The sequence below is a fragment of the Salvelinus fontinalis genome, chromosome 1, assembly GCF_029448725.1.
Source record: "Salvelinus fontinalis isolate EN_2023a chromosome 1, ASM2944872v1, whole genome shotgun sequence".
NCBI classification, from domain to species: Eukaryota; Metazoa; Chordata; class Actinopteri; order Salmoniformes; family Salmonidae; genus Salvelinus; species Salvelinus fontinalis.
In genome coordinates, this window is record NC_074665.1 from 52,993,135 (window position 1) to 53,007,285 (window position 14,151).

At 42.9% G+C, this 14,151-nt stretch overlaps 1 protein-coding gene across 4 annotated transcripts in view; it reads left to right on the forward strand.

The window, feature by feature from the left end:
* Positions 1-3,544: 3,544 nt before the first annotated feature.
* The window catches only part of adam12b (ADAM metallopeptidase domain 12b), a 150,658-nt gene continuing 140,051 nt past the window's right edge, over positions 3,545-14,151 (forward strand). For 3 of the 4 annotated variants that reach the window (XM_055925997.1, XM_055926007.1, XM_055926015.1), the window contains exon 1: positions 3,545-4,074. In XM_055925997.1, coding sequence (XP_055781972.1) covers positions 3,966-4,074 — 109 coding nt within the window. In that variant the 5' untranslated portion in view covers positions 3,545-3,965. The remainder of the gene's footprint in view (positions 4,075-14,151) is intronic. The other variant, XM_055926024.1, reaches the window with a different exon arrangement.

Genomic DNA, 14,151 nt, shown 5'->3' on the forward strand with positions numbered 1-14,151 from the left:
ATGAACGGCTGAGCCTCCCATCCGGAACGCTGACATTCCCAGCTAATGGAACTCAGGAGACAGGGAGCGTCTGTGAAAGAGCCCTTTGTCGTCGAGGTCTTTGACGACAAACCCAGAAGATGACATCGTAATCAGAGCTGAGACATCAGAGTGAAGCCAGGGACTTCAGACTCAGAGCACAACTATACGCAGACGCGTATTTGAACATGCTGGGAAAAGCATAAAGCAAACTCCATGGTTAGGGGGTATGTAAGGAACATGTTGGAAATAGTCCAAATCCACCTTCATGGTGAGAAGACTCATCATGCTATAAGTTGGAGGGTAGAGAACACAACCAAAAAGATTACATGCAAAACTGGAGATAGGCAGCTAAACAAAATTCCAGGACACATTTGCATAGGATAAAGTGTCATGTACAGTACAGCAAGAGACTGACCACATCTTCATACTGTATGAGGCCTTTGTAACAGAGAATTATGGCATTATGCAAGTATGTGAGACACAGGCAGAAAATAACAGTGCAACTATTCATGTATATTCCATTGAGCGCCTAAATGAGCCTTTAGGCTAAACGGGTTACTTTAATGACACCCACAAACCACTGTATTGATAGAACTGACCTTCTCTTGGGAATTACTTTCTGTAACCATAAGCGAATTACCCCTGTTCCATTGGCTGAGCAGAGACTGACAGCCTATACATTATGAGGAGAGGGATGCCTTTGTCTCTCAAGAGCACAGAGCAACATACTCCGGATCATATAGCCTACTGTCTGGGACGAATATGGCTTTTGATTCTAATCTTCCATCCCGGAGACAGAGCAGATGTGTTCATTTGAGTCACTACTGTTAAGTCTGAGTCAAGCTGATTAAAGATTATTGATCAATAACAGAAAAATGCATATTGTGTGGGCGATACAACAATAGAGAACAAGCTGAAGCATTTAATGAGCCACACATTCTAAAGTACAGTGTATTCTGGCAGCAGGTCGCTAGTTCAAATCTGTTGCTGTGCCCTTGAGCAAGGCACTTAACCCTAATTTCTCCAGGGTCGTTTTTGACAATGGCTGACCCTGACTGAGACCCCACTCTCTGAGGATGTCTCAGGAGGATTTGGGATATGCAAAATAACACATTTGCAATTCACAATAAACACATGTAATAAACAGGTGTACATGTGTGAAATAGGACAAATATACTAACCAAATTACTATTCTAAGATTAATTCTAAGGTAGGTTGAAAAAAGTTCCCAGCAGAAAGACATACAGAGGTACAAAATGTAAAATATACTGAACAAAAATATAAACGCAACAATTTCAAAGATTTTTCTGAGTTACAGTTCATATCAGGAAATCAGTCAATTGAAAATAATTAATTAGGCCCAAATCTATGGATTTTACATGACTGGGCAGGGGTGCAGCTATGGGTGGGCCTTGGAGAACATGGGCACACCCACTTGGCAGCCACACCCACTGGGGAGACAGGCCCAGCCAATCAGAGTGAGTTTATCCCCACAAAAGGGCTTTAGTACAGAAATAAATACTCCTCAGCACCACCCCCACCCCGCTCAGACGATCCCACAGGTGAAGAAGCCTGGTGTGGAGGTCCTTGGCTGGCATGGTTACTGTACACCTGGTCTGCGGTTGTGAGACCGGTTGGACGTACTGCCAAATTCTCTAAAACAACGTTGGAGGCAGTTTATGATAGATAGATTAACATTAAATTCTCTGGCAACAGCTCTGGTGGATATTCTTGCAGTCAGCATGCCAATTGCACGCTCCCTCAAAACTCGAGACATCTGTGGCATTATGTTGTGTGACAAAACTGCACATTTTAGTGTGGCCTTTTAGTGTCCCCAGCACAAGGTGCATCTGTGTAATGATCATGCTGTTTAATCAGCTTATTTATATGCTACACCTGTCAGGTACAGTAAATTGATTATCTTGGCTAAGGAGAAATGCTCACTAACAGGGATGTAAAACAATTTTGTGCACAAAATTTGAGAGAAATAAGATTTTTTGTGTTTTGGGTGATTTTTTATTTCGGCTCATGAAATATGGGTACCAACACTTTACATGTTGTGTTAATATGTTTGTTCAGTGTAGATAAGAGGAATCAAGGAGAGATGTTACAAAAAAAGACGGAGTCAATTTTTATAGGAAAAGCAAATATATTCCGAGGGGTTATACGATTAAAATGTGTTGAGTCAAAAGGATCAAATTAGAGAGAGAATAGTTTTAAACTGTTTTTCAACAGAACATTGTACAAGTATCGGAAACATGCTGAATTGTGAGTACAACTTACATTTGAATATTAAAATAAGTAACACTAATTAAAATACAATAAACAACAGAAATTGTTTTTAAAAATAAGTATTTTGTAGTGTAGCAAAGAGTAGTACATTTGGGCATCGTTTTCTTAATTTGATTTGCAGACACTTGAGCCATGGAGAGTTATTAGAACTGACTCCTACTAAGCGACATCTGTCCGTTTAGCACTCAGCATACACAGTCCAGAGAAACGTGCAGGAGCAGCCTCAAGCGCACATACCCAGCAGCCTCAAGCGCACATACCCCCCTCAGATTGTCCTTTTTTTGTGGGGGGGGGGGGGGGGGTGGGGGGGGGGTACATAAATTACTTAAATAAATGTTTAAGCCCACATTTTATCATAATTATTATTTATAAAATAATATTTGTCAGACGTATTTCGCGGAGGGGGTACACTGACTGGACCATTAATGTCATCCGTACCATGATTATGCATATAATTAATTATGAATAATGATGAGTGAGAAAGTTACATAGGGTCAAAGATCATATCCCCAAGACATGCTAACTCTCACCATTACCAATGATTTACCATTCATTTCTATTGGGCACAAAATAATCAGAAACACAACCAAAACGAACTGTAAATGCATCCAACAAGTTTGTAGTCACAAAGCTTGATGTGGTCATTGCGTGCTAGAAATATGGGACCAAATACGAAACTTCTGAATACTTTATTGAGAAGAATATTTCATTTTGACCCCTACTTGTCAAAGAAAAAATGTATTACTTGTTAAACTAAATCTATTTCTCAGAGCAATTGTATTAGTATAAAATAATATAATTTCCCAATATTTTTGAAGCATACAAAATAGCATGATGCAAAACTCGTTATACCGGCTATATTAGAGCTATTCTGCCTGCTTGAACCGCGAATAGCTCAGATACACGTGAAAACATGAAATGACGCAGGAATCGATGGAACGTCGCTCAGAGATGCACAAATACGATATAACATTCAAAATGCGTGAATCTTTCATTTAACCGTCAAATTGCAATGGTTACAGATTCCAAAATCCTTCTATGAATTATAAGTCTATGGTCACAACGCAACAAGTTGTTCAATATTTGGAAAAATGATTTACAATTATCCAAATTCGACACTCTCTCATTGACCTCCATAGAAAAACTCCTTGCTTGTTGGGGGAAACAACAAAAAACGCCACCTGCTGGAGGGAGATAAATTTTCTCCACTCGACTCTCAGCTGCGCGACACACGTCATCAATTGGGCATCATGCGTGTTCATAGCTTCTCGCTCATTGTAGAGGAGAAGAGCGTAGCGGCTCCGATGTAAAAGGGTATGCTGGTCTCGTGAATCAGACTTCTTATGTAGGCTATCTCTGTTTTCTGTCGCTCCGGCCTACTTTTCATTTTCCTTTTTCAAACTCACTTCTCAATGTCTTGGAGACGTAATTGCCAAGTTCTTAAGCGCAGCATGCAGGGATTTCAACATGCTTGGATAAAAAGTTTTTGACAGCTCCGCTTTCGTGATCCAGTTCTGAGGAGTTTCGGACCTGATCCGACTCTAGGCTACTGCTTTACATCCCGCATCCTGTCAATCAATCGTGGACAGCATAGTATGGTCGTGTCGTTTCCGTAATACAATCCGAACACATTTTCCCCAAAACCGGGCAACATGACAAACTGGAGTTGGAATAACTTTGCATTTCTGATTGCTTTTTATGTCTTGTCCATGTCAGTTGTAACGGGCAATACAGACAACACACTTCTGAATTTACATGACGGTAAGTCTCTGACGTTATTTGAATTAGCAATGCTGACAGTTTTATTCTTTGCACTATATACAGTTTACAGTGTGTACCAAATGTCTGTCAACGTCAGTCTAAATAGATTAAAACGGAATCAACCTTAATTCAGCTATTTTAGCTAAGTTTTCCATTAATGCAAAAATCACTGGCAACAAATGTAAAAAATATGCAGATGTGAGCAATTCCACTTTAAAAAACAAACCGTTTTTTCTGCGTCTCTTTGGCCAAATGTAATACAAATGTGTGTGAGTGTTAGAGGGAGAGAAAGATAGGGAGGGAGGGAGAGAGAGGTTTGTTACTTTGGTGCATCCTGTGGCTACTGTTTCCGGCACAGTAAAATAAGACAATAGCAGGAAAGTCGGACAGACAGTGACAGCAGTGCTGGATGGATGAGTTTAACACACTACACATTGCCTGCTTATGTACCGATTGCAGAAATACATTAATCAAAATGAACAATTAAATATTCAGAAGTGATTACTGTACAGTATGTGTGAGTGAGAAAAAAGAATCTAATCTGTGTGTGACAGGGAGACATACAGAGAGAGTGAGAGACTGACAGACAGAGAGGGAGAGAAATAGCGACAGAGAGAGAAGGGCAACCAGTGCAGCACAAACAACATTGTAAATACCACCAATATGTATCTATTTATTTCTCTTCCCCCACTATTTGTACTACAACTATTTGCACATTGCTAAAACACTGTACATTGTTGATAATATTACACTTGAGATGCGTCCTTTAATCAGAGAGAGGATCTAGTGAGAGCCTCTGGCATCTGTGAACACTCAGCCTGTCAGCTGGATTTAGCCAAAGGGACTGGCCTCAGAACAGCTATTATCCTCCATCTCCCACCCTCTTGAGTAGAGCTTTTCTGACTCAGTCAGTGGTACAGAGGGAGTGGGAAGTTAAGAAACTGTTAGGATAAAGAGAGTTTTGTCGTGGGTATTTAGTAACCTGGGTGGAATTGTGTTTGAGCCACTTCTATGGTCTCTCCATGAAACGTAACATGAGTGAGTGTAGGGATTTAGATGGGTTAGGATAGGCCTACGTTTCATAACACCTCTTATAGCCTAGTTTATTCATGACATATACATGGTTTCTCCATCATCTCCTCATTACGGAAGAGAGGAATGATAATGACAGTGTTATCGTTCCATCTGCTGCACTCTGTGTAAAGGCCATTACACCAGAATATATTTTAGAAACCTACAAAGGTTACACTCTGGTCCTGCATGACTCTAAACAGGATGTAAAAATAGTTTGATGATGGTGTGTATTGAAATGCAGCAAAACCTTGCTTTGGTGTCAGCAGGATATCGACTGAGATCTCTCCACTTATACATTTAAATTGCAGGATAGATCATGTAGTTGGAATGTCTTCATCATCAACACATGTAAAATATTGGACGTGCTCTACTCTTATAATAAGATACTGATGTGTCATTTGTATAGTCATGTGTGGGCTATAGCAGGGAGGTAAAGATTCAAGGTCTCGTAGAACTTGTTCAATAGGTGATAGTTCGACAATCTTCACCTTCTCACCGGCAATTTGGAGAGAACTGAAAGGATAGTTCAGACTCAATGCCATTCTGGATTCTTATCACAGTTCATATAATGCATTGCCATAGAGGCTGTAAGATCCTACTGTGTGTTCAATGGTGATTGTCAAAGGAGGTGGAGTCTCCCAGACCTCCCAGAAAAGCTAGACTGTCAATCCAGAGAAAATATGAATTTGGTTGCTAAACCATAATCACATGCTGTAAGGCTAGAGGAGTGAAGTTATCCTAATTACAGTGTAACTACAGGGTTGTCAAACAACAAAGATCATTGGGTAATCCGTCTACTTTGAAAATAGCATCGTAGTGAATGTCGGTTTCATTTCAGACTTAATCGTGTTTATTCCTATTAGTCTACATAGATTTAAACAAGGTTGTGTACATCCTGTGATTAATCCAGGCTTCAATAAATAATTAGACTAGGGAGCCGAATTACCTTGATTAGATTTGAGGATATTATATATTCAGTCAGACTGCTGCCCTGGTAAACCGCATTCATTATAAGGGATATAATGTCATTGGTTGTGTCTAAACATAGTAAGGAAGGGCCAGGGAGAGAAGATTTTACTCTGACCACACAAACATGGACACATAGGGAAACAGTCTGAGACACACACACACACACATGCACATACACACACACACACTCTTTCTCTGAGGAGTGTAGCGCTCATCGCCGTTTCCTTGGATGTAACTCTTGTATCCCCTCAGAATGCTATGGGATGGCTGACGGCCGCCACCGTTGCCACACCCTCCCTCTAGTTCATTGGCTGCCTTTGACATTATAGGGACATGTTGGCATTACTTATTGTCGTTTTGGGACTGTGAGAAACAGTTCTGAGTGTCTCTCTCTGTTAGCTGCCATTGGTCATTAAAATTGTCTGTGTGATTTAGCTACCTGCTGCTCGCCAGACGCTGCTGCACCACCCTGGGAGCTAACAGACAAACACAACCTGACATGCATTCCAACACACAGATGCATGCACACATGAGTGCACAAGTGAGTATAGAAAACACACTCGCATGTGTGTCCACTTTGAATCACCCTTGACACACACACACTTGTCACCATATAATCTGCAAACGCACAAATCCCATTGTAGAAAAAAATTGAAAAACAAAATTTCTCTGTCAACGTTTCGGTTGACAAAATACTTTTTTCAAGTCTACACAAATGTCAGTCAGCAAACAGTTCCTCGAAACATAATTCATTTTTCTTATCAAAAACTCAGTAACAAAAGCAATAGTTCTGCAGTACATTGCTAGCAGGCAGAGATAGGAAGGCATTCCCGAACCTGAGAGTTCTTTGTAGTGGACACAGCAGCAGAACAGATGACCACACTGGGCACAGACAAAAAGCACTCAGAGTGAGTGCTTTTTGACATTATCAGTGCGAGGCATGAACCCCTATGCCCTCTTTAGTTTATACTCATGGAGAGAGGTGCCATGCTAGATGCCTGTCTTCTCAATTGGATGTCCTTATAAGGCATGCATACAATGAGGTTCATGCTGGGGTGTTCCAATAGTGGGGCCATGTTAGGTGAGCGTAAATGCCAACTGAGAGGTAAAGAAAGGAATGAAGGAGAGGGCTTCATTGTGCACGGCAGAGTGAACTGACAGACACAAGCAGTGTGTGGGTGGGTCATTGGGACAGTTGCAGTTTTGAGGACTTTCTAAGCACCATGTCACTATTGGTTTAGGCAGTGTCATCATCACTCACTTAACATGACCTGCTATGTACTTTGTGACACACTTGACACAAAGATTGTGGGAAATACAACCTGACATTGATTGTAGCTGTCAGAGCTGGGGAAATGTAATGTCCTATAGTCACTTATTTGTTTAAACTAATCAACACTAGAGAGTGCTGTGTCACGACTGTGTAACTACACATCTTAATCATTATTTTATAGATTCTAGCCATTTTATCCTGGTCAGTTTTTTATGGACTGACCTTTAGAATGCTTTTTATGGTGAGCAGAGGTACTAAAACCCCTGTGCTGGGGGCACTGAGGTGATAGCTGGAGTGTGCTTCTCCACAGCTGGCTGTTAGGTGTTCCTACATTCTGGCCTTCAGAAGGGATCGCTCTGGGATCCCCAGAGTTCAGAGGCAGAATCCTGGGTCTGCAGAGAACAAGTTGGAAAGTGGCTCCTATGCCGAGGATTCCTTTGAAGCTCCTGAGAGATGGGAGTGCCTGCTGGAGGCAGATCCCACTAACCCACCACGTCAGGCATAGGAAGCCCCACCTTAACTCACACAGACACACACACACTTCAGGGATCTCCCTTAACAGAAGAAACTGACTTGTTGGAAAGGTGGCATCCTATGACAGTGCCATGTTGAAAGTCACTGAGCTCTTCAATAAGGCCATTCTACTGCCAATATTTGTCTATAGAGATTGCATGGCTGTGTGCTCGATTTTATACACCTGTCAGCAACCGGTGTGGCTGAAACAGCTTAATCCACAGAAGGGTGTCCACATACTTTTCTATGTACTGTATAGCATTTTTCTATGCATCGTCAAGAGCGGAAGAACAGACTCGGTCGGGTAAGATGAAGGGAGGAGCGGTGTCTCTTTGTCAACAACAGCTGGTGTGCAATCTCTAATGTTAAGGAAGTCTCAAGTTTTTCCTCACCTGAGTTAGAATACTGCATGATAAGTCGCAGACCATACTATTTACCAAGAGTGTTTTTTTGGAGATGTCTATTTACCACCACAAACCGATACTGGCACTAAGACCACACTCAACGACCTGTATAGGGCCATAAGCAAACAAGAAAATGCACAGCCAGAGGTGGCGTTTCTCGTGGCCAGTGAATTTAATGCAGGGAAACTAAAATATATTTTACCAAATTTCTACCAACATGTCACCTGTGCAACTAGAGGCGACAAAACTCTAGAGCACTTTTACTCAAACAGGAAGTACCAGTGATGCACTCAATACGGAAGTTGTCCAATGAAGCAGATGCTAATATACAGGACTGTTTCGCTAGCACAGACTGGAATATGTTCCGTGATTTATCAAATAACTTTGAGTTTACCACATCAGTCACCGGCTTCATTAATAAGTGCATCGACGACATCATCCCCACAGTGACCATACATACATACCCCAACCAGAAGCCATGGATTACAGGCAACATCCGCACTGACCTAAAGGCGAGAACTGCTGCTTTCAAAGAGCGGTACACTAATCCAGACACTTCTAAGAAATCCAGATACGACTTCCTACAAGCCATCAAACAAGCAAAGCATCAACTAAGATCGAATCCTACGCCGGCTCTGACACTCTACCAGACAATATAAATCCTTCTATGCTCGCTCCGAGGCAAGCTGCATTGAACCATAAATGAGAGCACCAGCTGTTCTGGACGACTGTGTGATCTCACTCTCTGTAGCCAATGTGAGTAAGAACTTTAAACAGTTTAACATTCGCAAGGCCGTGGGGCCAAACTTATTTTCAATTTTTATTTCACCTTTATTTAACCAGGTAGGCCAGTTGAGAAGAAGTTCTCATTTACAACTGTGACCTGGCCAAGAAAAAGCAAAGCAGTGCGACCAAAACAACAACACAGAGTTACACATAAACAAATGTACAGTCAATAACACAAAATAATGAAAAATAGAAAAATCTATGTACAGTTTGTGCAGATGTAGGGAGGTAGGCAATAAATAGCCCCTACAGGTGAAGGTAATTACAATTTAGCATTAATACTGGAGTGATCGATGTGCAGATGATGATGTGCAAGTAGAGCTGCTTAATGTGAGTCTGGAAGGAGAGTTTACAGTCTAATCAGATACCTAGTGTGGCAAACCTCTTCAAGGTTATGAGCGTTTGTCACAAATTAAGTGGGAAACTGTCACCAAATGACCCCAGAATGAGAGTTCTTTCGAACAGGACAGTACCTGTGTGTTTGTTTCTCCGTCATGGTCCACCCAGGTCGTAGGCAAGGTCAAGGATAGCAGGGTTCGGTACACAAATCGGGTTCTCGGTATGTCCATGTCCAAACGCCAACAGGTAAGTCCAAAACAGTCCAGCTCATACACGGTAAATCCAGCCAATATCTATTGTCTCTTTCTCTACGGTTCATAGATCCTTCCACCCCTCAATCCCTCTTCCTGGTTTTTCTTGACCCTTTATCTGTGTGTCGGCTCCACCTTCTGAGGGGTCCCCTTGCTTCTGGGACTTGTAGTTTTGGCAGTTGGCCATTTTGTGATCTGTAGTTCTGATCGGGGTGGCCATTTTAGTGATCGGGCAGAGCCCGTTTATTAGTTCTGCTCTCACATATCTGCCATTTATCACTCGACCCCCTTCTTTCCCACACTAGGTATTTGTAGTTGTCCACATATTCTAGGTCAGAACCGTCCAGAGTAGTGATGCTAGCTGGGCGGGCGGGTGCGGGCAGCAATCGGTTGAAGAGCATGCACTTAGTTTTACTAGCATTTAAAAGCAGTTGGAGGCCACGGAACGAGTGTTGTATGGTGTTGAAGCTCGTTTGGAGGTTTGTTAGCACAGTGTCCAAAGAAGGGCCAGAATTATACAGAATGGTGTCGTCTGCGTAGAGGTGGATCAGAGAATCACTCGCAGCTAGAGCAACATCATTGATATATATACAGAGAAAAGAGTCGGCCCAAGAATTGAACCCTGTGGCACCCCCATAGAGACTGCCAGAGGTCCGGACAACAGGCCCTCCGATTTGACACACTAAACTCTATCTGAGAAGTAGTTGGTGAACCAGGCGAGGCAGTCATTTGAGAAGCCAAGGCTATTGAGTCTGCCGATAAGATTGCAATGATTGACAGAGTCGAAAGCCATGGCCAGGTCAATGAAGACGGCTGCACAGTACTGTCTTTTATCGATGGCAGTTATGATATCGTTTAGGACGTTGAGCTGAGGTGGCTGAGGTGCACCCATGACCAGCTCGGAAACCAGATGGCATAGTGGAGAAGGTACGGTGGGATTCGAAATGGTCGGTGATCTGTTTAATAACTTGGCTTTCAAAGATTTTAGAAAGGCAGGGCAGGATGGATATAGGTCTATAACAGTTTGGGTCTAGAGTGTCTCCCCCTTTGAAGAGGGGGATAAACACGGCAGCTTTCCAATCTTTGGGGATCTCAGACGACACGAAAGGGAGGTTGAATAGGCTAGTAATAGGGGTTGCAACAATTTTGGCGGATAATTTTAGAAAGAGAGGGTCCAGATTGTCTAACCCAACTGATGTGTAGGGATCCAGATTTTGCAATTCTTTCAGAACATCAGCTGTGTGAATTTGGGTGAAGGAGAAGTGGGTGGGGTGTGGGGGTTGGGCAAGTTGCTGGAGGGGGTGTTGAGATGTTGGCCAGGGTTGGGGTAGCCAGGTGGAAAGCATGGCCAGCCGTGGAAAAATGCTCATTGAAATGATCGATTATCGTAGATTTATCCGTGGTGACAGTGTTTCCTTTCCTCATTGCAGTGGGCAGCTGGAAGGAGGTGCTCTTATTCTCCATGGACTTCAGTGTCCCAAAACTTTTTGGAATTAGTTCTACAGGAAGCAAATTTCTATTTGAAAAAGCTAGCCTTAGCTTTCCTAACTGACTGAGTATATTGGTTCCTGACTTCCCTGAAAAGTTGCAAATTGCGTGGGCTATTCATTGCTAATGCAGAATGCCACAGGATGTTTTTGTGCTGGTCAAGGTCAGTCAAGTCTGGGGTGAACCAAGGGCTATATTTGTTCTTAGTTCTACATGTTTTATTGGGAGGAAAGCACTTTTGAAGAGCAACCAGGCATCTCTACTGACAGGATGATGTCAATATCCTTCCAGGTCGATTAGAAAGGCCTCCTCGCTGAAGTGTTTTAGGGAGCATTTGATTGTGATGAAGGGTGGTCGTTTGACCGGGAACCCAGTACGCACACAGGCAATGAGGTGTATTTAGAGGGAAGGTTGGTCAGGATGATATCTAAGAGGGTGCCCATGGTTACAGATTTTGGGTTGTACCTGGTAGGTTCCTTGATGATTTGTGTGAGATTGAGGGCATTTAGCTTAGATTGTAGGACGGCCGGGGTGTTAAGCATGTCCCAGTTTAGGTCATCTAACAGTACGAACTCTGAAGATTGATGGGGGGGGCGATCAATTCACATATGGTGTCCAGGGCACAACTCGGGGCCGAGGGGGGTCTATAACAAGCGGCAATGGTGAAAGACTTGTTTCTGGAATGACTAAATTACTATCGCCCCGTAGCACTCACATCTACTGCCATGAAATGTTTTGAAGGCTCACATCAACACTATTATCCCAGACACCCTGGACCCACTCTAATTCACATACTGCTCCAACAGATCCACAGATGATGCAATCTCTATTGCACTCCACACTGCCCTCACTCATGTGGACAAAAATAATACCTATGTAAGAATGCTGTTCATTGACTACAACTCAGCATTCGTAACTATAGTTCCCTCCAAGCTCAGGACCCTGGGACTGAACACCTCCCTCTGCAAATGGATCCTGGACTTCCTGACGTGGTGCCCCCAGGCGGTGAGGGTATGCAACAACACATACGCCACGATGACCATCAACACGAGGGCCCCTCGGGTGTGCTTCGCTCCCTCCTGTACTCCCTGTTGACCCACAACTGCGTGGCCACGCACAACTCCAACTCCAACACCATCACCACGTTTGCTGACGACCCAACGGTGATAGGAATGATCACTGAAAATGATGAGGCAGCCTATAGGGAGGAGGTCAGAGACCTGGCAGTGTGGTGCCAGGACAACAACCTCTCCCTCAACGTCAACAAGACAAAAAAGCTGATCGTGGACTACAGGAAACAGAGGGGCGAGCACGCCGCCATCCATAGCGACGGTGCTGTAATTGAACAGGTCTAGAGCTTTCTCTGTGTCCACATCACTAAGCAATGAACATGGTCCACACACACCCACACAGTTGTGAAGAGGGAACGACAGCACCTCTTCCCCCTCAGGAAGCTGAAAAGATTTGGCATGGGCCCTCAAATCCTCAAAAAGTTCTACAGCTGCACCATTGACTGCTTCTTGATTGGCTGCATCACCGCTTGGTATGGTAACTACAAGGCACTCAGAGCTACAGAGCGTGGTGAGTACGGCCCAGTACATCCCTGGGGCCAAGCTCCCTGCCATCCAGGACCTCTATACAAGGCGGTGTCAGAGGAAACAATTGTCAAAGACTCCAGCCACCCAAGCCATAGACTGTTCTCTCTGCTTCCACACGGCAAGTGGTACCAGCGCACCAAGTCTGGAACCAACAGGAACCTGAACAGCTTCTACCCCCAAGTCATAAGACTGCTAAACAAGCCTGCTAAGTAGCAAATCAAATGGCTACCCGGACAACCTGCATTGACTATTTTCTGCACTAACTCTCTTGCACTGACATATATGCACACGCACTGGACTCTACCCATACATACTTACACATATACACTTTTTTGCACACTCTCCTGCACTGACTCTATGAACACACACACACACACACACACACTACATACGCCCACACACACATAACACACGCACATCTACACCTGTTGTTTATGAAGCAGGTGACCAATACAATTTTATTTGATTGATCATAAACATCACAGAGGAGAGAGCTAGCGCTAGCTATATGTTTTATTAGTATAAGAGTAGGATTTCTAATAGGATTTGTTTCAACAACTGGGTTTTTTATTGTGTGCAAAGTGATACAGTAAAGTTTTAACAAGGAAAATTGTTAAATGCTTTTCTTTGATGTTGTAGCATTAGCCCTAAAACCATAACTGGCTCGTTCAAAGGAGGCTTGTGTCTTATAAATGGGTCTGCCTTTGTACTTTAGTACTATACTTTCAGAGTGATGAAATTACATTAAAGTCTTTGCTGCTAGAAGCGCAGGCAGTTAAAAGATACATTCTACAAAATGGATTTGATTGGCCTTTGTTAGTGCTAACAGAATGGTTGCAGCCCTATTGACTTCAGTAGATCGTTCTTCATTCAAAGATCATTGAAGTTAGATTGACGTAATCGGTAATTGAATATCTGAAATGTTTGTAGCTCCCCTCACTCTCTCAACCTTCAAATAAAATGGCAATATGTTTTCTATCTAGATCAAAATATAGAATGGCGGTTGTTGACGTTCTTTAAGTAGAAGTGTGTACAGCTAGGGAGGTGTACTCAATGAAACACCTCAATGCACTGTGGGTAATATGACATTGATCGCAGGCTAAGGAGATAATGCAACCAACTTGGCAAAAGCCACTGTTCTGTGCTCTCTTGTTCTGACTCTTGCCCTTTATCTCTCGGCACATTTCTCTTCTCTTCTCTCTCTATTTTTATGTGTTCCTCAAGAGAGACTAGAACACTGTAAATATACTGTAAATATCAGGTGTGAATGAAAGGTAATGTATTCAGAAACCATAAGCAGCCCAAATAACACAATACTTATTTACTTAATATTTTTGTGTGCATATAATAGGGTTGCTGCCAGGCAGACTTGGCTTTTGAAT